General features: G+C 36.9%; 1 protein-coding gene across 1 annotated transcript in view; it reads left to right on the forward strand.

Moving 5' to 3' along the window:
• The window catches only part of PTPRQ (protein tyrosine phosphatase receptor type Q), a 267,228-nt gene that overhangs the window by 65,099 nt on the left and 176,943 nt on the right, over positions 1-25,186 (forward strand). The window contains 8 exon segments of the mRNA XM_020993501.2: positions 3,535-3,715; positions 6,634-6,795; positions 6,912-7,091; positions 7,998-8,105; positions 9,491-9,772; positions 18,839-19,021; positions 19,671-19,772; positions 23,594-23,714. Coding sequence (XP_020849160.2) covers positions 3,535-3,715; positions 6,634-6,795; positions 6,912-7,091; positions 7,998-8,105; positions 9,491-9,772; positions 18,839-19,021; positions 19,671-19,772; positions 23,594-23,714 — 1,319 coding nt within the window.

The raw sequence follows: 25,186 nt of genomic DNA on the forward strand, positions 1-25,186 counted from the left end.
GAGAGGAAGATCTCCAAGGGCTCTTTCTGTCTGTAGAGTTCTCTAATTCCATTTTTTTTCTAGATAAATTAAATAATAGGTGAATTTATTTGATACTTTATGGATAAATAATAAATGAGATTCATCTCCATTTTTCTGGTTACATGTAATAAAAAGTGACATTTATTTGGTACTTTACAATTATAGACAAATCACATCAATGAGATTCATTCCCATTTGTCTGGTTAAATATAAAAACAAGGGGTGACATTTATTTGGTTATTTACAACTTCAAAGCACTTTACATATGTTAACTCATTTATTTCACGTGAATATATTTTGAAGCTGGAGTGCAGTTATAAAGATGAGCATCCTGGGACTTAGAGAAGTTAAGTGAGTTACTCAAAGCCACACAAGTAGTTTAGGACTTTGGTCAGGGTCTTCAGATTCCAAGTCCAGTAATTTTTACATTATGCTAAGCTACCTTAGCAAAACTAAAGGAATTTATCTTAAGACACTCAGAATACAAAGGATTTTCTGACAGCTCTGTCATCAGTTTTGTTCCTCTCTTTTCTCTAGCCTTTTTGGAATATTGTTATCTTATTTATGAATTAATTATTGCTTAGTATCATAGATTCAGGACTGGAAGGGACTTCAATCCTCTTATTTTATACATGACAAAAAAAAACACCAAAGGAGATTAAGTGATTTGGAGATGGTTGGGTGATGCAGTGGATAGCATGTTGTGCCTTTAGTCAGCAACATCTGGATTCAAATCTGACCTCAGACACTCACTGTCTGTGTGATCCTGGGCAGTCACTTAACCCTGTTTGCCTCAGTTTCCTCATATGTAAAATGATCTGGAGAAGGAAATGGCAAACCATTCCAGTATCTTTGCCAAGAAAACCCCAAATAGGCTCGTGAAGAGTTGGACACTACTGAAATGACTGAACAACAACAAAATAACTTCACACATATAAAGCATCAACCTTATTCTCCCTCATTGGTTTAATGTTTTTCTTGATCTCCTAAGTATGGTATTCCCCAAAGCCCTATTCTTGTTCCTTACTCTTATATTTCTTCATTCCCTCCCTTGTGTGTCTCTACTACTCCCATGGCTTCTGTTATTTATTACCTTTATCCTAAAACTCCCAAATATGTATGTTCTATTTCATTCCCTCTGATGCGCATTGGAATTCCAACTACATGATAGAAATCTTAACTTGTATATCTTATCAATGCATCAAAAGATTGAATGCTGTGTGACTCTGGGCAAGTCACTTAACCCCAATTCCCTCACCAAAAAAAAAAGAAAAAAGATTGAATAAATTAACATATTTCCATATGTTGCAAAAGAAAATACAGACAAAAAACCCCCAAGAAAAATAAAGGAAAAACATTTGCTTTGATCTGCATTCAGACTCCATCAGGTCTTTCTTTGGAGGTGGATAGCATTTTACATCATGTAAGTCCTTTAAAATTGTCTTGGATCATTATATTGCTGAGAAAAGCTGAGTCATTCACAGTTGATCATCACATAATATTGCTGTTACTATATACAGTAGTCTCCTGGTACTGCTTATTTCACTTTGCATCAGTTCACATAAGTCTTCCCAAGTTTCTCTGAAACCATTCTGCTTGTCATTTCGTATAGTGCAGTAGTATTCCATCACAATCATATACCACAACTTGTTCGGTCATTCTCCAACTGATGGACATCACCTTAGTTTCCAATTCTTTGCCACCACAAAAAGAGCTGCTATAAATATTTTTGTAAATATAAAGCTAAGCATTTTGAAAAAAATACTTTGTCCAGAAATTTTACCTCCATCAAACTTGTAGGAGAATAGAAAACAAAAACATTAAACCTGAAGTTAAAAGTCTTAGGTTTGTGTTCAGCAGCTTTCATTGTATGATTTCGAACAAGTAATTTAGCTTTCCCAAGCCTGAGCTTCTTCCTTTCTAAAGTGAGGATAATAAAATCACCCTGACTAACTCATAGGATTATTAAAAGGACCAACTGAAGTTATGTTGATAGGACTGCTTTGTGAAGTAAGTTGGTAAAATGTAAGGTAATACTACTAAGTGATATGAATCCCTGTGCCTTGTTAGCTGAGCAATGACCTTGCAGTCAAGAAGACCCATGGTCAATCCTCGCCTTTCACACATACTGTACTAGCTCTGTTGACCGTGAGCAAGTCACTTAACTGCTTAGTGTCCCCATCACGCTCTATGTCTGTAAGCAACAGAGAAATGACTTTGTCAGAAAAAGTTCCTATAGAGAGAGTTCCATTTTTGTTCTTCCTGAACTTGTGATTTCATCAGGATAGGGAGCTCCCAGTATGTAAACTCCTTCTATCCACAACATCTGCAATTTTTAGTCTTAGAGAGTTGCCTAGAGCCTTGAGACTTAAGTGAATGACTTGCCCATAGTTAACACAGATGGTACAGTGGATAGAGCACTCCACTTGAAAGCAGAAAGACCCAAGTTCAAATATGGTCTCACTTACTAGCTGAAAGACACTAGACAAGTCACTTAACCTCTACCTCAGTTTCCTCATTTATATAAGGATAATAACAGCACCTACCTCTCAGGATTGTTATAAGGATCAATTCAGATAATATTTGGAAAGCACTTAGCCCAGTAGTAGGTGCCATATAAGTGTTAGCTATTATTATTATTTACTGTTATTATTATAGTGGTGGACATGAACACAAGTCTTACTGACTCTTAAGGCAGCTCTCTAACCATTATGTCAAATTTTGACACACTAATTATTAAGTATGGACCATTGCTATTACTCATACTACTAACTGATATCACCCTTGCATGATCTCATTTGAGCCTCACAATAACTTTTTGAGGTAGGAACTATTATCTATTATACAGAGAAGGAAACAGGATTCTGAAGTAAGGATAATAGAAGATCCTTGCCTTGCCCATGGTTACAAATCTACTGAGCTACTGAGCTGGAATTTGAATTGACATAATTTCAGTATCATAGATTTAGAGCAGGAAGAGCCATCGAGTCACACTTCCTTTGGTTTATATATGGAGTAACCGAACACCAAGGATGATATATGAGTTGCCCAAGGTATCAGAGGCAGAATGAATGAATTCAAATTCATATCCAGAACTCTTTTCTCTGTCCTGTATTACCCCAACTGCTCTATCCAGTGTATCATTATCACTTGAAGTATTTGTATGTTTAGTTGAAATATCTTGCTGAAGATGTCCATTTTCATCCTTAAGAAACTAAGTGAAATACACACACACACACACGCACACACACACACACACAGAGAAAAAAAATCCATTCTCAAAATGGACTGGTGGCCTCTTGTAAGTGTGGCTGGAGTGTTATGTTACAGCTAATTCATAGTAGCTAGAGAGTGGAATGTCGTAAAAGTAATTGACAAAAATAAATCATGGCAGAAAAACAATCCTGCACTGACTGTAAAAAAGCTGTATGCAAACCTTCAACTGTTAAAATAATCATTCACTTAAGTCCCTGCTCAGTATAACCGTGAACAGGATTTAATTTTTTTTTTCAGCTTATGGGTGACTCCATGACTCCAGAAACCGAGGCTCTAATAAATGAAGTGACCACATCATATGAAGGTTCAGCAGAGATGTTTTCCAACATGGCAGCAGGATCTCCAGTTCTCTTTTCCAGCCTTTCTCAAAATAACATTCCTCAAGCAAATGGAAATGAAGAATTTTATTCAACAACTGGTATATAAAATTTTTATTTCTCCATAACTTGTATCTCAACCATCCATGCTGCTGTCATGCCTGGGTACTTTAGTACAGAGTTCAACCAGATTATTGATGGGTCATGGAGTGGAGTCAGCCTTTTTTCTTACTTTTTTTTAAGCTGGCAGATAACTTCGTGCAGTAAATGGGAATGCCACACAAGCAGGAGTGAGCCCCTTCCTCACCCAGTTGACCTTCCTTCCAGAAAAGCTAGCACCCCAGAGTCATCAACCAAGCTGCATAGACAATCAGTTATTACAGTTGCCAAAGCAGGTGTGATTGTAGGGGATTAACATATCTTCCAATCCTTTACAAGCCTTCTTCTCTTTGCAGCTTTTGACTAATAGGTTTTCAGCCATCACTGAAGGTAAATAGGTCAAAAAGTTACGACTCTAGCGTGTGGGGTGACAAACAGGTGGAGGTGACCTCCGTGACATGGTGATGTCATTAGTATATACACTTGCTCTGGGGTGTCAATGGACCCTACTGTTTCTGAAAGAAGAATGGGCGTACTTGTGACCCATCAAACAGAACCTGGGAGACACAGGCTTGTTACAGTTCACTGCTTTTCTTCTTTTTAAAGCCCATCTGAACAGAATAGTTTATGGTGCACTCACCACTCTTTTAAGCCTTGCCCATTCAGAATTAATTGTATGCAGTTTAATTTTCCTCTAATGAAATTTGCCATGAGAATGAGCTCTATTGTTTTCTTTAATACAATAATTTGTCTGCTTTGCAAAAAAAAAAGTTTTTCAATAAAACTAAGAACTCAGAATCCCAAGGTGTGGGATAGCTCTAAAATCTTGAATTCTCATATTTGGTATTATATGCTAATTACCAATTTCTGATTACACATGGAACCCAAGTTCAACCTTGATTATTCTATAGTTTGTGTTTAGTGGGAACAGGTGGTGAGGAGAGGGACAGTCAAGTGGTAAGTGTTGGCCTATGAGTTTGTCAACGTAGGCAACCTCCTGTATGGGAACAGTAGGAACAAGCACCAGGTTTGGAATCAAAGACCTAGATTCCAATCCTACCTCTGTCCATTACTACCTGTGCGTGCCATTACTATCTGTGAATTAGCTAGACCTCAGCTGCCTTATCTGCAACACAAGGAAGTTAGACTAAAAAGCTCCAAATTTCCCTTCTAGTTCTAAAATCTGTGACCTTATGATGCCATGAAACTCCCTTGACCCATGCAGATTCACCTTTTCTTTGAAGTTTAAAATATTAAGGAATTGACTGCAACACAAAAAAGACAAGTGATTTGTTCACCATTGTCTATCTAGTGTCTGTAGCTCTCTATATAACATGTAATATAAAATATCATACAATAAAACATAAAAAGATGTAATACATAAATTATAAAATAATATATATTATTATAAAATGACATAATACATAATTAAATAATTAAACATACAATATATTATAAAGTGTTATAGCTAGTATACAATGATATGCAATATATTATATAAAATATAAATATTACAAAATAATGTACAATATAATATATAATGAGAGAGAGAGAGAGAGAGAGAGAGAGAGATGAATATCTGTCATAGGCAGACCTTGAACCCTGGTCTTCTTTGACAAGCAAGGATTGCCTGACATCGTTACCTCTCCACTCACTACTTATTTAATCAAAAAACAAGAATTTATAGTGTAATTTAAAATTTGCAAAGCGCTTGATATTTTCTGTCTTATTTGATCCTCACCACTCTGTGATGTAAGTGCTATTATTATGTTCATTTTACAAATGAGGAAACTGAGGATGAAAGGTTAGGTGATTTTCCTAAGGTCACACAGCTAGTAAATGTCTGAGACCAGATTTGCATTCAGAACTTCCTAGCTCCTACTGTGCACCTAGCTAGCTACCTCTGATATGCTAATTTGGCTGTACTTACCACTGGGTTTCCAAATCTGTTTTATGATAATAATTTAATTTGATTTGTAAAATACTGAATTGGGAATCCATGTTTCTAGGATTGTATAGAAAATGATGATGACCATTAAAAGCCACAGGGATCTTGTTCAAATAAGTTCAGCATTTAAACACTGAATTGTTCTTACTCTTCCCCTTTTTATATTCAGAGGACAAATAATAATACCATGAGAGTCATTCTGGAAAATTGTTCCTGGCAATATTTTAGGGAGTCATTCATTTTGGATGAAGTGCTGAACTTGGAGTGAGAAAGAGATGAATTCAAATCCTGTTTCTGACACTAATGTTATTCTGGGCATTTCCTTTAATTTCTTTGAGTCTCATTTTCCCTATCTGTACCATAGGGACCAGACAATCAATAACAAGCATGAATTAAGCACTTACTATATACCAGGCATGGTGGCAACAAATACAAAAGGAAGAAGGTTCTTGCCTCCAAGGAGCTTACATTCTAATGGGACATAATAATAATTCTAGTATCTACTCCATAGGGTTTTTGTGAGACTCCAATTAGAGCAAGAGTATAAAACTATGTAAAACTTAAGAACTCTATGAATGTGCATTGCTTTAATTTGAATTTTCCCAATGCCTTACCATTGTACACCAGCTTTTCAGCTGGGAGGGCAATATTTGCTATACATATTAACGTAGTCTTTTCATAAACATTTTCCCATAAGTTGTCATGCAGATTTCTGGGTATGGACAAGTTTAATTCTTTCTGATTCACACCTCGTATCCACCACTTCTATACAACATCATTCAACAACAACTAATCTGTAATAGCTGGGATCTTATTCATTCTTATTTCAGTGATCATTTTAGTAATACACAGGCCATAAAAACAGGAGCAAAGATAGAATAACAAATATGTGCACTCAGGCTTAAAACTTTCGGTGGTTGAATAGAAATAATTTTGTTTATGAGATCGAAAGTTATTTCTTATTCCAAACAGGAACAGCAAGTGATCCGTATTTCACCGACATTTCAGCTGAACAGCTGTCTTATGTTGTAAAGAGGCTTGTACCTTTCACCGAATATACGATCAGTGTGTCTGCTTTCACAATTATGGGAGAAGGACCACCAACTGTTCTCAGTGCCAGGACAAGTGAGCAAGGTAAAGTGTATTTCCTCTGAATGAGTTACATGTCAGTGATCCTGATATCCAATGGTTTTTTAATGCTTTTATTTCTTCTCCAATCATCATTAACTGTTCCCTCTTTTTTTTTTAAGTGCCAAGCTCCATACAGTCTATAAAGTATAAAAATATTAGCTCGTCATCCATTTTGCTGTACTGGTATCCACCAGAATATCCCAATGGAAAAATAACTCATTATACAATTTATGCCATGGAACTGGATACAAACAGAGCATTCCAGATGACCACTCTAGATAACAGCTTTCTTATCACAGGTAGAACAATATTTTTATTAAAATGGTTGCTATTCTTGCTGAAAAGAATATGTGAATTTAGGTGTTTCAGCATACTGATCTTCATTGTCCTAGGGATTTACTGTATCATGTCACAATAATTTTTTTTAATTTTTATCTAGTTTTAAAGAGCATCCTACAAAAAGCCCTAAGAAAAAGACAGACAAATATGTTTTCATTTGACAATTTTTATCACAAAAAAATTGGTCACTATTTTAATGAGAATATACTTAAATGAAAGGCAGTGTAGTATAATGGTTAGAGAGCTAGTTTTTTGTGAAGTTTTCCTTCTGGCACATGCCAACAGTGTGACTATAGGCCAGTCAATTAAGTTTTCAGGCCTTTATAGAAGCCCTCTACACCTATAAGTTACAGATGAGTTGCTGATCTGCATGTGTGGAGGGAGTTTCTACACCTAGAGTTCTCTGGACCAAAAAAGAAAAAAAGAACAAGAAAAGAGCCTTAATGAGGATATCCTTTAACCATTCAAAAAAAAAATTAATTGGAATAATCTGGCTGAACATTGGTTCCATGTTTTGAAGACAAAGGAATAACATCCCATCTGAATTCAGACTAATTCATAGCCTATGGTTGTGCCAAGTCTTCTTCAGAGTGCCAAATATTCATTTTCAATTCTAGAATCTTTCTGTCCCAGGATTGTTTCGAAACAGCTAAGATCATGTCTGCAGGGAAAGTTTCTGAAATACATGTATTAGAAGGTTGCAGTTATGGTGAGTTGGGACTGATTAGACTGATGTATGCACGGTCCTCAAAATCAGTTATTTCCCCTGCTCCCCCCATCATAGCATTTATTTTATGCTATGGGGATCTAGTCTGAGAATGTTAACCATAGAGATTCTTTTAATCATCTGTGGGTTATTCTTGTAGGTTTGAAGAAATATGCAAAGTATAAAATGAGAGTGGCTGCTTCAACCAATGTTGGGGAGAGTGCTTTGTCTGAAGAAAATGATATTTTCGTACAAACCCCAGAAGATGGTAAGAATATCACATGCTCATTTCATTTAAATCTATTTTGTCCATGACCTGGTGGAAAGGATTCCAGAGTTGGAGTCAGAGGACCTAGACTCAAGTCTTAGCTCTGCTATTTACTGTCTGTGCATGACTTTATCTCTCTGTCCTTTAAATTCTTCATCTTTAAAATGATGGGGTTCCCCAAAGGGCTATAAAACTGTGCACACCCTTTGACCTAATGATAATCACTATATATACATACATATTATATATATAATATATATATATATATATACACACATATATATATACACACACACACACACATATATATATACATATACATACATATATATGTATATATATATATATATATATATATATATATGGGTCTTTTCTTTTTCTTTAATGTCTTTGGGATACAACTCTGAGTGGAATGTGCTATTATCATTTTACAGATGAGGAAACTGAGGCAGGAAGAGGTTAAATGACTTGCCCAAGATGCCCGAGGCCAGATTTGAACTCAGGTCTAGAATTGTATCCACTGTGTCACTTAGCTGCCTACGTACGCTCTCTGATTCTGTGAAGAAAGAGTGTTGGAATGCTAATCGTTGGAACTAATTCTCTATTGGATCTTTGGAAATTGAGCTCTAGGGCCAGGACTGGATGTGTTGACCTAGACTGTAACATCATGAAAGGTTGTGGGCCTTGGCTCCCATTCCAGTGACATATAAAAAATTTGAAAGACGTAATTTCTGGTAATTAATCCTTTTATTAATTTAATTTTAGGTATTTATTTAATTTTAATTTATTTAATTTTGTTAATTATAAAAGGATTAATTACCCAAAAATTATGTCATTCAAATTCTTATATGTTCCAGAAGAATATCAATATTTTGAGGTTAATAATTATAAACCCTCGCAGGTATAAATATCTGATTGATGCAGTTTTGAGCCCTCAGTCATGCTTTTTCCCTTACTAGAATATAAGTTTCTTGTAGAAAGGGGCTGTCTTTTTGTTCCCAGTACTTAGCATGTTGTTTATCATATAGTAAGTGCGATATAAATTCTTTTTGATTATTAAGGTATAAAGAAGGTTGGGTGTGGGGCAGTCAGGTAACTGCAGGGTTAGGAAATGAGTGAATGTGTAGAGTCCATGGTCCATGTCACCCAGTGACTTTAGGCACTATACATCCTTCAATAATATGTTCTTTCCTACTTCAGGGATATGTGATTTCATATCAGTATGCCACCTAATGAATATAGCTCCACATCTTATTTTAAAACAAAAGGTTGCTAGGGCCAAATGCTATATCATATAATAAATTTTGCTAATATTTAAGGAAATTGCTTACGAAAGATACCCAGCTTGAAGATTCTGTTTTTAAAACAAAATTTCTTTCTTGCAGAACCAGAATCACCCCCACGAGGTGTTGAGATTGTGGATGTGACTCCTACAGAAATAAACTTGAAGTGGGGGCCGCCAGAAAAACCCAACGGGATCATCATCACCTATGAAGTCATTTACAGAAATAGCGACCATTTGTTCTTTAAAAACTCTTCAGCAAGAAAGATCATTCTGAGTGACTTAAGACCTTATACGCTTTACAACATTTCTGTAAGGTCTTACACTAGACTTGGTCATGGCAATCAGTTATCATCTTTGCTGTCTGTAAGGACTTCAGAAACTGGTAAGAGTTTTTCACAATCTTTTGTAACCGCCTTTTCTAGAAACATGATAGGTATGATATGTATGCACTCATGCATGTATTTGTACATTTGTGTGCACAATACCTGTACACACAAATGTACAGATGTGTGGTATGCATACATATTATATATGTTGTATATGTGGTGTATATATATATACACATACACACACGCATATGTGCTATTTATATGTATCTATATGTAAAATATGCATATATACGTATATGTACAAATAGCATATGTATGCATAGACTTATACATGTACATATATACATATACACATGTGTATATTATACACACACCTATACATACACGTGTGTGTATACGTATCTATAATATATTACATACATGGATATATAGGTGTGTTTGTGTATATATGCATGTGTATATGCACACACTGTGTATACACATCATATATACTTAGTATATGTGTTTATATATGTACAGAGGTATATATTTGTGTATATATGTAGATTTGTGTATCTATCTGCCTATCCATCTATCCATCCACACATATGTATATCATCAAAGGCCTGCTGAAGCATTGATGTTACCATGGCATTAAAGATCCCAAGTATTCATACTTTGTTATGATCCAAATAGTAGGATAGAGATAAGACTGAGCCTGTGATTTCACAGATACAGGGAATTTCCAGGTGAGGAAACTCCCTCTACCAGTGCAGGTGGGCACCTTCTCTGCAACTTATAGACTCAAAGGGTTGCCAACTAGTCGGTAAGCTGCAATAACAGCCCAACCAGAAGTGTCACAGGTAGGGTTTGAATCCAAGTCTTCCTGACTCTGACTGTCCATCCGCTATGTCACATCCTCAGTTAGTAGTATAGCCGTTAATGTGCCTGCCCAGTGAGACAAGAAAGGCACAGGAGGCATTCTCAGTGACAGTACTTCATTGCTGCAAAATTTATCTGGGTTAGACGCATTGTAATTTTCTCTCTTAATTTTACTTTCTGTTTTGCCCTATGTTATAGTAATTTTTATGTGTCTAAATTCCCAGAAGAGGCAGATGAAGTGATGGATAGACAGCTGGCCTCCCAGTCAGGAAGAGCTGGGTTCAAGTTCTGCTTTCTGATTCATGCTGACTCTGGGACTCTGGACAAGTCATTTAACTTCTCAGTACTTCAGGCAACTAAAACGGCAGAACAGTTGTGAATCTGCATTAATAGAGAGAGTTTCCTCACTGGGAGTTCTATGCCAATAGAATGACAGCTCCTATCCTAAACAAAACAGAACAAAAACCCCTCCCATTATGAGCTCTAAGTTGACTGAGGACTAAGGTCCTCTTATCTTCATCGTTTTATCTCCCACAGCTCCTGGTCAAATGTCCTCCATGTAAGAGATGATCAATACACGTTAGCTAAATGAATCGTAGTGAATATTGTACAAAATGAGGACGGAGGGTCCTTACTTGAAAAGATCACTTTCAAGCTCAGGGTTTAAGAGTTCAATCCAACAATCTTTTATTAAATGCTTTTTACAGACAACTTTGCTGTCTTCGATTCTGGGAATATAGCTATAAAAATGAAATGTCCCTACCCTTATGGAGCTTACATTCTTCTGAAGTGATACAGTATGCATGTAGTAAAGGATGATACAGGGGATTTTGAGGAAGGATAGAATACGTCCCAATAAGAAGATCAGGGAAGTTTTGTTTTTTTTTTCCTTAGAAGGGATGTTTCCTGAACTGAGCCAAGAAGGAAGACAGGGCTTCTGGGAGGTAGAGATGGAGAGGGTGTTTAAATGTAGTAGATATGATGTCAAGCTCAGGGAGCAGTCTAGTTTGAATGGAACATGGGACTCATGAAAAGGATTTGTTTGAAATGAGGGTGGAAAGATAGGTTGGAGTGATAATTATGGAGGGCTTTAAATGTCCAACTAAGGAGTTTCTATTTTATCCTATAGTTAGTGGTAGCGCCACACAGCTCATTCTTATGTTAAAATAAGGAGAAGCATCCTGGTAAGTGAATAGAGCCATGGATTTCAGGCCAGGAAGACTTGGTTTCAAATGTCACTTCAGATACTTATGAGGTATGTGACCCTTGGTGAGTCACTTAACCTCCTGGGTCTCAGTCTTCTTACCAGTATAATAAGGGGAATGAGCTCGTTGGCCTCTGAAGTCTTTTCCAGATCTCCTCCCATGATAATATTTTTAAATTATATGACAATAAATTTTCAAATATTTAAATTTTAAATTCAAATTTAGTCTTATTTAATGTAGGGCTTTGGGGAAAATTATTCCTTCACTTATTTATTTTACTTGAGTATCCATGTAAGTATTCAGGTATAGTATTCTCTTTCTGTCTCTGTCTCTGTTTGTCGTATACATATACATATATATATATTATATATATATACACATACACACACACACACACACACACACACACACATCTACAAAACGTAATAAAACTGTTTCTCTGAGGAGATCCAAAGAATGAAACTCACAGGCTGTGTTGAATTGATCAACCAACCACGTCGATATTTTTTTCGGATACTACTATGCCTAAGAAAGCACCGTGGTAATCCTAATGGTTCACTGTTATATAGTGCTTGGTTTACAAAGCTCCTTCCTCTAAGCAAACTTGTGAAGCAAGCAGGACAAATCTCATTATCTCCTTTTTTAAAGATGAGGACGCGAGGCTGTGAAGAGGTTAAATAAAGTCAATGTACTCCCCCAACTAGTACGGGCTGGAACCAAGACAGGTTTTCTTAATTGTAAGTCTAATTCTGTCTTTGTCCCTGAATCCCAGTGTCTCTCGTGGTAGGCACTGGATGTTTGAGGAGATGACTAGGTGAGGATGTTAGGAATGTTTCAGCTAAGGGTGAAGAGAATTGGCAGATTCAAAGGTCCCAGATTGGATGGGACTTTCGTGTATAAAACATTACAAACAACTCTCTTGTTGGCTGGTTAGCTGGATGGGTAAGACAGCCAGTGAGAAAGTACTTTATTGACATGTTGGCATGTGCTCAATCCTCTCTAGGGTTTGTGGCCTAGAGTTGGTATGAATGGGGGCTCTTTCTTCACTTTGCTTCCTTTTGAGGAAATGAACAGCTGGAAGACAAAGCAGATAGAATAGCAGTTAGGAAGAGCTGAATTTGAATCCTGCCTCAGGCTATACTTGCTAGCTTATGATTCCTGGGAAAGTCATTTCACCCTCACTCTCAGTTTTCCTCATCTGTCAAATGAGGATAATACATGGGATAATATATGTAAAGTACTATGTAAACCTTAAAGCGCTATACAAATGCTAGCTAGGATTATTATTGAACTGATTGTGTTGTGATCTATTTCAGCCTATTACCTTAGCCTAGTACAGTGCAATGAACATAATATTTGGAGTCACAAGACCTGAATTCAGATCCTACCTCTGACACTTATTGGCTATGTGACTTTGGGCAATTTAAATAATCTCTCTGGGCGGACCTAGCTTCCTCATGTATAAAATAGAGAGAGTGGAGTTGTACTAGATAACACTAAGCTTCTTTCAGGTTTGAAACTGGTTATTTTAATATTTTCCTGGAATGCAGTTGGTGACCACAGCCCAGGTGAGAGAGAATATGTGAACATCCAGGGAAGGGAAACCAAGTCTAGGGCCATTAAGCCTGTTTCTTGGCACCCTAGAGAAGAGATCGATGTTTAAATGGAAATTCTTCAAGTTTTATTGACTACCAATCATAGTCTTTCTCTTGTTTCAATGCCTATTCGCAGGCTAGCATCTATGTTGCATGACCCATCCCAGTTATTGTCTGTCCAGGGTTAGGTGGATTTTGGCTGGAAAGAGAAAGAAAGATTAAGGGATGTTTGCTCACCTGGCTAGCTCACTTCCACTGTAGAAATGTGGATGGGGCAGATTCCTTCTAGGCTACCACCTTCTCATTCCAGGAGACACAACCTTCTCCTAATCCATGCCAAGTTATGCCTTAACCTCTTTCTCTCAGTTCAGAAGCTGGAGCTTTTCTGAGGCATCAGTGTTTTTAAACCACCCAAATTTGAATGTGTTTCTGACTCTACTAGCCCAGGAGTTTTGATGTTCCTTATTCCTATGGATTGTCTGCCTTTGCTATTTAAAATCTCATGAAAATTATTAATAAAAATCAAAACTATAAATGTTTCTCATTAACATAGCTCAGAGCCCCCAGGCCAGTATGGAATCCCGTCTGTTTTAAGCTAATGTGCTGACCTTTCTTCTGGTTTTAATTCTGTATTCATAGGTATTCACTGACATCTTCTACTGCCTTTCCCATTTTACATACAATTAATCTATAAATATGCATCATTATTATCATATTTTTGCATTAGACAAAATCAGGAAATAGAAATAGAAATAGAAAATAGAAAACACTTAAAGAAATAGAGAAAATAATGTAGAAAATACCTATTGCTGACAAGAACCAGGAAAAAAGTCTGCACATTAATCATAAAAAAGCAACTACTGCCAGCAACTTCCATGCATTCTAGCTACCCCCTTCCCTCATAAGGGAACACTTGGCCACTGGAACCAAGGTTGCAACACCTAGAAACTTGTTGCAGAACCCACATCATAACACATCTGCCTCTGCCACACCACTGATGCTGCCTACTGCACTGTCTTCATCTGCTGTCAGGTCTCCTCACCCTTTGCCACATGCTCGTTCAAAACTCCAAGCGTAGGCTCAAATAAATAATTACACCCCCACTGCTACCCACTCCACACACATACATATACATTTTAGGAAAATGAAATAAATCCTAGCTTCAAATGTAACCCTCAGGCAATGGAATGAGCCCCCAATTTCCCCACAATCACGAAGATAATCTGACAGGTTTTTAATGTCAAAGGAACTCTCACACACCACCAATAGTGTTACAAAGTAAATGTCCAAAATTCAAGTATGTAATTCCTTCACTCACATACAAGACCTTCAGAATTCCATGGGGAAATAAACTTCATCTAAAAAGTAAACTTTGAAGTTTTAAATTAAAACCAGACTCACTCTTTCCAAGTGTAGAACCTGCAGTTCTAAGCTGTTGGAGAAAGACTTAGAATTACAAAATGTAATGATAAGAAATTTTAACTTTGATGTTCATAGGCTAAATGAACAGCAGGAAATGATAAGGATAGTTTACCCCTAACACAATTACCTTACAGGCTACTGAGCATAAGCTTTCTCTCTTTTTTTTTTCTTTCTATGTGGCTTTCTTGATCTTACCTCCCAGCCTCCCTTCTTTCCTCTCTCTCTCTCTCTCTCTCTCTCTCTCTCTCTCTCTCTCTCTCTCTCTCTCTCTCCCTCTGTTCTCTCTCTGTCTTTGTTTCTCCCACCTCTCTCCCTGCCTTTCTGCCTCTGTCTCTTTTCCCTTTCCCCTCTCCCTCCCTCCCTCTAATATGTCTCTTTCTTAGCTACCCTCATACCTATTTACCTCCCTTTCTCTTTCCAACCTCTCTCTCCTGTCTCTCTCTATATCTCTTTCTGTCTCTCTGTCTCTGTCTATCTCTGTCTCTCCTTTCTCACTTCCTCTCTCCCTACCTCTCTTTGTCTTTGTTGGTCTCTCCCACTTTTTCTCTTTCCCTCTCTACTATCTTACTCTGCCCTAACTACCTTCCTCCTCCCTCCCTTCTTCCCTCTTTCTTTCCATTCTCTCTTCTTCCTCTCTATGTCCTTACCCATCACTTTCTCCATTTTCTTTCTCTTTTTCTTCCTCTATTCTTTCCCGCCCTCTCTCTTATAGCCACATTTCATCTCCCCTTTTCCTCTTCCCGATCTTCTCCTTTCTTCCTTTCCTTTATTTTTTTAAATTACTTTTGTTGTATAGATTCTTTTATTCTCTTGTCTCTTTTCCTTTCTTACTTGATCACAATATAAAACTGAAACATAGCTTATTTTAATGTTTTGTTGAACAAACATTTTATGTTTCCTGATCTTAATTTAAAAAGCAAATGAGCTAAATATTCCATCCAATTCCCCATCTTTACCATTTCCTACCAAAAAGTTGTTTTTTGAAAATTCAGTTAATAGAGAGGTAGTGATATGCACTCTACCAAGTACTGGATATTCTCATCATGGCTCTCATTAATGAGCTATTACTTTGTCATATATATATCTCTATACCAAATTTTTTTAAATAAAAGGTCAATGAGATAATGATTGTCTCTTTTCTAGGTTCTTGGGAAGCTCTGTGAAGTTCTGATAAAGAGCACAGAATGATGAGAGGGACAACTTCCTACATTAGTGTATCTTTACCTATTTAAGTCTTACCATACCAAGAGCACACAGATGCCAGGTCAAACCTTGGTCTCAGTTTCTTTTCTTGGTAGTAGAGGGTAATGAATGTATAACGGTTCATAGATTTGAAGCTAGAAGAGAACCCTATTGTTACAGATGGAACACTTGAAACCACAAGAAGGGAAGGAACTTGCCACATACGTAGACAGGTAGTAATTGGTTAAAACAGGATTCAGATTCAAATACTGCAACTCCAAATACAGCATTCTTTCCATTGAACCAGTCTACAGTGGTGACAATCCCATCTTATTTAAAATATTCCATAAAGCTTGGGTCTAAGTTAGTTTAGAAGAGAATGCATTTCATATAATGATCCTCTCCTACACAAATACCAAGACATTTCCATGACCCTCAGACCATTAGAGTTACTTTTGTTTTTTGGAATCTGGCTTGTGGCATTGACTTCTATGAACTGGAAAATACTATTCCATTTGACTCAACCTCTCATGTTTACTAAGTCACAGTGGACCAACATGGTGTTTCATAGAAATATGGACAGAGATAGAGATAGGAAATGGACCTGTAATTTCATTAGTGTAGAGAATTCCCTCTACTAATGCAGGTTGGTATCTTCCCTGCACCTTATTTCATAAAAATAATCTGATTTAAATTCACCTCGGGAGACAGACAACAAAAGGTTGTGCTGACTTGTGGGGGAAATATTGGATAACTGTGCTCATTTAATCAGTATTTGCTAGGCCTCTGTCTCCTCAGCTGTAAAATGAGGGAGTTGGCCTAATTGACTTCCAATGCCCCTTCTAGCTCTCTTAATCAATGATCCTATAATCCAATTCTCCAATTCTTTCAGCTACCTTATTTTTGTTCCCTTCTCCTTCCCTGCTTCTTCTCACTATTCTCTTTTCTTTTCATTGCCTTCTTTCATCCGCATTTTCTCTAAATCTGCAGGTTTCTTATTCCTGCACTCTGAATGAAATTCCCAACAGAATCGCCAGCATCTTTAATTTTTATTCATTAGATAAACATGGTTCCAAGTAGTTTATCTGGCTTCAGGCTGAAGCTACTTGATTGATTGCCTTATGTAAATGTCAATCATTGTTCTTCTTGGTTAAGGAATTCAGTTTGAGGGATTGTTAACATTTGTTTCCATCTTTATTGCTCTTCCTTCCTTGTGCACTGAAGGGATAGAGCATTTGCAAGAGAGTGGAACCGATGGGGAACCTACCCTGTTCCATCTCACATTTTAGGGACCTATAACTGCCCTGTGGAGACATCAATACACATTGAATAAATGATTTCCATGGAGAAATTTCAAGAGTTTGGGGGGGGATTCTGCAGCCTGCGAAAACACCCCTCCTGCCTCTTTGAAAATGCCTGAAAATCTACCTTGAGTGTATTCTGATCCTTTTAAAATTTCCCTGGGAGGAATAATTACATTTAATTCAACAAGCATTTATGAAGTGCCTACTGAATGCACGACATGCAGTGTGCTTGCTGGGTAATGGGGATATAGAAACAAAGAGTACTAGTCCTCAAAGAGTTTCTATTCTATTTGGAGTGAGAGGGGAAAACATAGTATGTACACAAGAAAGTATACAAAGTATGGAATGAAGGGGGCAAAGAAGAGAGGGTTTTAGATAAAGTACTCTATGGACATCTAAGGAAGATAAGTATAGTGTCGGCTGAGGGGGAATCAATAAAAACTTCATTAAAGAAGTGGTATCTGATCTGAGCATAAAAGTAGAGTGAGAAGTTTGAGGCAAAGCTATCAATCAATGAATAAGCATTTCTTAAGTACTTAGGTCTTGAAAATACAAAGAAATCAAACGAACTGTCCCTTACCCTCAAGGAGCTTACAATCTAGCAAGAAAAACAACATGTCACAAGCAAATGAAACAAAATAGAATAAAGGTCATGAGATGGAGGGGGCAATCAGGAGAGACCTCATGAGATCATAATTCTACTCCTGGAAGAGACATCAGAAGCTGTTTGGTCTAAACATTTCAATTTTTCAGATAAGGAAATGGAGTCCTAGGGAGATTGTGACTTGCCCAAGGTCATGTAGATATTTACAATCAGTGCTAGTACTATTTCCAGTTGTACCAGGATTCCAAGAAATTGGACTGAGGAAAGAGTATGTTCTGGGCATGTACCATACAAAGTCCTGGAAGAGGGAGATGGAATCTCATGTGTGAATGAAAGCAAGAAGGCTATACCAGATGGGCTGTAGAGTGGGTGAAAGAGAATAATGTGTATCTGGAAAGGTAAGCTAGAGTCATGTTATCATGGACTTTTAATGCTCGGATGAGAAGGCAATGCCTACAAATGCAGGAGAAAGTATGTCTAGTTCTAGGCATAGCTAGTAGTCGATCTAGTAGGAATAGTTAAAATGCTATTATTCAATTACAACTTATCTTAAATTAGATTCAACTCTGTTACTGAGAGCCTTGTTTGAAATAGGTAGAAAGCAGGAGAGCATTGGATCTTCAAAGAATATATCCATTAAGGGGAGCCACTAAGAGGTGCCTGAAAGGGAGCAGAAGCAAAACAATAAGGAGGCTAGGACATAGAAGATAATATTTTCTTACTAGGGAAGGGGGAAGGAAACAAGCATTTACTAAGCGCCAATTATGTATTAAACGCTGTGCTAAGTGCCTTACAGATATTATCTCATTTGATCCTATACAATTTAACCAAAGAGGTCTGTCCTCAGCCTTTGTTGTGCAGCAGCAGGCTGTTGCTAAAAATGTGAATTCACAAAAAAGTCTGCAGATTGCATGTTTTTTTAATGTTTTATTTTTCTTGCTGTTAGTTCCTGACAGTGCACCTGAAAATATCACCTATCGGAATGTTTCTTCTGGAGAAATTGAGCTCTCATTTCTCCCTCCAATAATTCCAAATGGGATCATACAGAAATATACCATCTATCTCAAAAGGAATAATGAAAATGAGGAAAGAACTATAAACACAACAAAGCTGTCACAGAACATTCGAGGTGAGTACAAAAGAAACTGAATATTTACAGTTGATTGTGTAGTTTTTTTTAAAATTGGGAGCTTTCCAGTGAGTGTTTAACATGATTTTCATTTAATACTAGCAGTCAAAGAAAATTGAAAGTTTTAGAAAGATTCAGCACTATTATCTTTACACTGAACAGCAAAGTTCTATGGGATCATGTATATATCAAAGTTTAGCAGAAGGGAAAGTGAGGAAAGGTACTGGACCAATGATTTCATGGATGTGGGAATTTCCTTCTGTTAATGCAAGGTGGCACCTTCTTTGCAACTTAGAATTGTAGAGAGATGCCTAGAATGCTGAGAAAGAAATGACTTTCTTGGAATCATCCAATCAGTATGTGTCTTCATATCATTGGATTCTTTGCAAAAGATGTCAGGATGTGACATAGCTACTTCTCAAATTTAATTTAGAGCAAGCCATTGGAGATTTGGTCCCAGATCTCCAGGATGCATTTGTTGTTTCTTCTATTTTTCCTTGGAGTTTCCTCCAACTTTACTTTCATGGTAGGAGGTAGTATAGTTAAAGATTTCTGATGCTTATTTGATTTGGATATTGAAAGGTGGTTATACTTTATGTGATTGGCTCACTGTGGCCCATAATGAATTATCTACTTTGTCCCTATTTAGGACTGAAGAAATATACTCATTATACAGTTGAGGTGTCTGCGAGTACCCTTAAAGGAGAAGGAGTCCGAAGTATGCCTATAACTATACTGACTGAAGAAGATGGTGAGTACATCACAATCTCAGTAGAACATGTGTGCCATGTGGTAAAACCTTTCTCTTAATATAGTATGATATAGTTAGCCTACAGGTAGGTATTGGTCTTGTTCTGACACTGGATTTTTCAAAGGATTTCAGAACAGCAGTGTGTGAAAAAAGGAGAGTAAATATGTAGGAAGATTCAGTGAATATGTGTATATATATCACGTACATATGCACATGTACATACATACACATGCACATATACTCATTTATATGTATACATATGTATGTATAGTCAAGTTTATATATAGGAGGACTTAATGCATAGTGTAGTATATTAGTACATATATACATATATATGCCTATGTATGTGTATATGTGTGTATGTATGTGTGTATCTGTCTGGCTATATGGGGCAGCTAGGTGGCATAGTGTATAGAGTGCAGGGCTTGTAGTCAGGAAGACTCATCTTCCTGAATTTAAATCTGACCTCAGATATTTAGTAGCTGTGTGACCCTAGGCAAGTCACTTAACCCTGTTTGCCTCAGTTTCCTCATTTTAAAATGAGCTGGAGAAGGAAATGACAAAGCACTCTAGTATCTTTGCCAAGAAAACCCCAGATGGGGTCAGGAAGAGTCAGGCATGCATGACTGAAAACGACTAAACAAGACCTATATAAGGGTGGGCTTCAGGTGAGACTTAAGTAGTTCATATAACAGTTAACAGAAGGAGACTTACTTGGTCATTGCTTGGAAAAGGTGTTCATCTGGGTTTATGACATCGATTCAGTACAACTGCCTGGCCTCTGGATTGCTCCTTTCCCTGGTGCTCTGCCAGTCAAATCTTAGGTAGTCAAAACTGAGGAGCTCCCCATGTCTTTTTTATATTCAGGTGACTAGGAAGCCAGATCAGAGCCTTAATGCCCTAAGCCAATCAATTCTTGAAGACCATTTTAAAATCCCTTTTAAAGAAAGAAACTACCTCTATTCACACAGAAGGGGCCACTGCCAGATATTTCTCCTACCATGCTCTTAGATTCCATTTATATAGCCATCGAATGGCTATTTTAAACCCAGGCTGAAAACTCAGAGTTTAAATTTGTTCATTTGGTGTTATTATAAGATATTCACAACAGAAGACCCAAGAGTGGAACCCACTGAATTGGGAGCTACTTCTAGATCCTCTAATTCTATTACTTTGGTTCTGGATCTGTCTGTGCCATAAGCTGATGACTAGCATGACATAGGAGAGAGAGCGTGCTATCACTAGAGTCTGGGTTCAGACATTGTTTCAGACACTTACTATGTGTCCCTAGGTTAGTCCTTCTGGGTCTTAGTTTACTTAGCTGGGGAAAACAACTACTTTTGCCTTATATGGTTGTTGTGACAGTTGAATAAGATAATGTAAAGAATGTGTTTTGCAAACCGTAAGAACTATAAAAATACCACTTGCTATTAACTGACAATGTGAACTTCTGTCATTTAACTCCCTAGAACCTGTAACTGAATGGATGAGTGAGTGAATGACTTATTAAAGACCTACTAGTGTTCTAATTACTATTTTGGAAAACAATTTGGAATTATACAAATGAAGTGAACAAAATGTCCATACCTTTTGACCTATTTTGACCTATCCATTACTATACATATACCACCAGGAGGTCATTTAAGAGGAAAATCCCCATATATACCAAAATATTTACAGTAGCATAAAATATTTATAGATGCCCATTTATTGGGGAATGGCTAAATCGACTGTGTTCGATGAATCCAATGGGATATTGCTCTGCTCTTAGAAATAATAAATATGGTGACTATAGAAAGGCACGGAAAGACTTACATTATCTAATTCAGAGAGAAGTAAGCAGAGTGAAGAAAACAATCTACATAATGATGACAACAGTATAAATGAAGAGAACAGCCATGCCCAAACAATCACAAATCAACATTACAGAGTTCCCAAGAATAAGCTTGCTATTAAGGAGAAATATGAGAAGGCTGCCCCATCTCACCAGCGCAAAGTTCAAGGATATGAAACATTGCATGTATTTTCAGACTTTTTCAGAATGTTGACTAACTTTGCTGATTTTTTTCTCATCTTCCTCTTTTTAGTTTCAGTAGAACTAAATATTCATATCATATTGAGGAAACTGAGACTGAGTGGTTAAGTGACTTATCCGGGTCACTCTGGTAGTGTCTGATGCAGCGTCTGAATTCATGTCTCCTTGACTCCCAGCTTCATCACTGTTCTAATTGTCTTTAATGATATTTTAAATAAATAGTTTTTATTATCCAAGATAAGTAACAACATAGATTGTAAAATCCTATAAACACAATTATACTTCAGAATAAACTAAACATTAGATTTTATTACAAATCCTTTGGTTTCATTGATGAGTAAGACTTCATTTATTTCTTGCACATTTCAGTGGAACTAAATATTCATATCCTATTGTATTGACATAAAGAGAATTCTCAGTTGAAAGCAATTAATATCTTAGAAACCTGATATCTCTGAGTGATGTATGGATTCTTGTGACATTCAATATTTGATAGCAGTTTTATTGTAGCGCCTGCCACTGAGAATAACAAATCGAAAGTACTAACTACAGCTGTCACCATTTTTCTTTGGTTAGTATTCTGAATTCAGTAAATCCCTGTTCAGAAAAATCTGTCATTACTAACATGATGGAAACACACACATCTGAGACTGTTCAGAGAAACAAAATGCAATAAAACTAAAAATAAATAGAAAATAAATAGAAAATAAATCAGGTAACAGTTTCCTCTAACTGGCAGGAATACTGTGTAGAGGGGTCTTATCTCTAAGTCAGTCAAGTAGCCTGTTCAGAGATCAGAACAAATGCTCTGTAGATTTTCTAGAAGCCGGCTTCTATTATTCATTTCCACGTCTGATTGTCAGCCCAATCTGAAGTTAAAACTTGAGTCTTTCTTAATCTTCAAATTTGAAAAATCAATGTGATATTTTAATACTGTACATCAGAATCGTATTGGTTTATAAGTGTTGAGAAAAATGACCTTTTGAGCTTTCAGTGCTCCTTATTGGCTGTCAGTACTTAGCTATGTTAATTTAAATGTGGTTTTGGCATATTTTTATTTCATCAAGAAATAACAGTGTAACAACCTGTGTGTTACCATGTTTTTTCAAATATATAATGCAGAAAATCACTTAAGTGATCCAGGTCATTGTTAGTTATCTGAAGGAAAATAAAAGTTGGCTATCAGCTCTCTGCTATGTTTTATTTGATTATTTCATGGTAATATGTCACTTCTGAAATCCATGGAAGTTGGTGTTTAGTGAAGAGATTTTCATGTTGTTTTGTAATTTTAATGACAAATAGCCAAAATAACAACACATTTCCTATTTGAAAAGGCCAATAGATTTAGTGATAGAGGTAGGATTACCACTTCTTAGACATAATTTTGTATAGATTTTACGAGGCTAGAGAAACATCTCACTGTATTGTGTATTTGTTCACACCACTAAAGATTTCTGCATTTATTGGAAGTCCAAAAAGTTAGCAAAATGTACTTGAGCAGTGGGTGAATCACTGTGACAAGCCCATTACTCTCTTTTCTCATGAAATTTTTTTTTCCATTGAATCACAGAAACAGATGTTTTAACACCACCATGCAAAATCTTGCTTTATCATCTTATTTTAAAAGTAAACAAGTCTGTCTACCATGCCCTTGGACTGAGCTGATGTGGAAGGTTCACTTAACACAGTACTAGAGTGGGGAAAGAAACCAAAGATTTCCATTTTAACCTCATCTTCCAGATACGATGCTTAATTGCACATTGTATCTCTCACTCCTTCTTTTCAGCTCCTGGTTCTCCTCCACGAGACTTCTCGGTGAAACAGTTGTCTGGTGTCACGGTGAAGTTGTCATGGCAACCACCCCTGGAGCCAAATGGAATTATCCTCTATTACACAGTTTATGTCTGGTAGAACCTCTTTTTTTCTTCTGCTTCTTCCTTTTTTTTTTCTTTTGGAAACGGTTCTGAGAGCAAATATTAATCTGTAACACAATAGGAATGCAGATTTTTTTTTTCCTTTCAAAACCTCTTGGGTTATATATTGGGAACAAGGTTATTAATCTGAGTTAATTTTTTTTTTTGTAAAATGAAGTTTTCAATTTTTTCGATAGAAATAACTGAGTTCCTTAATCTCTATACTATTTTTATAAATGTTCAGAGGATTCTAGATTTAGAGCTGGAAAGGACCTTTGGGTTCATGTAGTCCAGATAGAGTGTATAACATACTGGGCAGCCATGTGCTATAGAGAATGTGTTATAGGAAAAGCCAACCTTGCAGTCAGGAAGACCTGGGTTCAAATGGTGCCCCAGATACTTGAAATGTCCTTCATTTCTCTGGACCTCAGTTACCTCATCTGTAAAATGAAGTAAGACTGGCTGACCTCTGAGGTCTCTTTGAGGTCCAGATGTTGGATCCTACAGGTTACAGACAGTTGCTGAGGTAGAGGTGATGAGGCTTTAACTGCTGGAAGTTTCCTATACAAGTCTCCAACAAGGCAACAAAAATAATAGTTAGGTCTAGTTTTGTACTTTAAGAAAACCTGATAATAATAATAATAGCTAACAGTTATATTATCTCACCTGATCCCCACAACAGCCCTGGGAGGCAAGTGCTCTTATTATCCTCATCGTACAGATGAGAAAACTGGGGCAAACAGAGGTGACTGTCTTAGGGTAACACAGACAGTAAGTGCATGAGGTCAATTATGACTCTTCTTGACCCCAGGTCCAGTCTATCCACTTTGCTTCTGAGCCATCCCTAGGTATCTGGATACATAGATTGATAGATAGAAAACTGAGATTTCTAAACAGATAAATCAGTTTATTACATTGTAAAAGGACTCACTATTTAGAGCATTTAAATATCAAGTTTCCCTTTTTTGTTTTTTGGCCTGATAAATCCTGTGATTTATCACTGTAGGGAACTCCTAATATAGAAATTGCTTCCACTGATGCTGATCAGCTATTCTTTGTAACCTGGGACACAGGTGATGTTAAATGACTTGTCCCTGGTAGCATGACTGTGTACAAGGCTTGAAGCAAGGTTTTCCTGAACCTGTCTTATCCCACTGACACTTATTTCACTAGTGAATTTAAAATGTGGTTTTTTATGAGTAATGAAACACATTTTAAGGCTTCAGTCTATTGCTTCAAGTGACATATATTTGTAAGAAAAATATTTTTGTGCCACCAGGGAGGGGAAGGCACTTTGTTTCAGTGATAACATCATGGAGGGGAGCGAGGGACCCACAGAGTCATGGTTTGCACAAAGCATAAGGCATTCGTAACATGAGGAAAGGGAGTATCACCTCACCTAGTGGTGACCCATGTCAGGGGATTAGCTTTGTTCTGCTTGGCCCCAGAAATCAGAACTAGAACCA

The sequence above is a fragment of the Phascolarctos cinereus genome, unplaced genomic scaffold, assembly GCF_003287225.1.
Source record: "Phascolarctos cinereus isolate Bilbo 61053 unplaced genomic scaffold, phaCin_HiC Scaffold_1;HRSCAF=81, whole genome shotgun sequence".
In the NCBI taxonomy this organism is placed as follows: Eukaryota; Metazoa; Chordata; class Mammalia; order Diprotodontia; family Phascolarctidae; genus Phascolarctos; species Phascolarctos cinereus.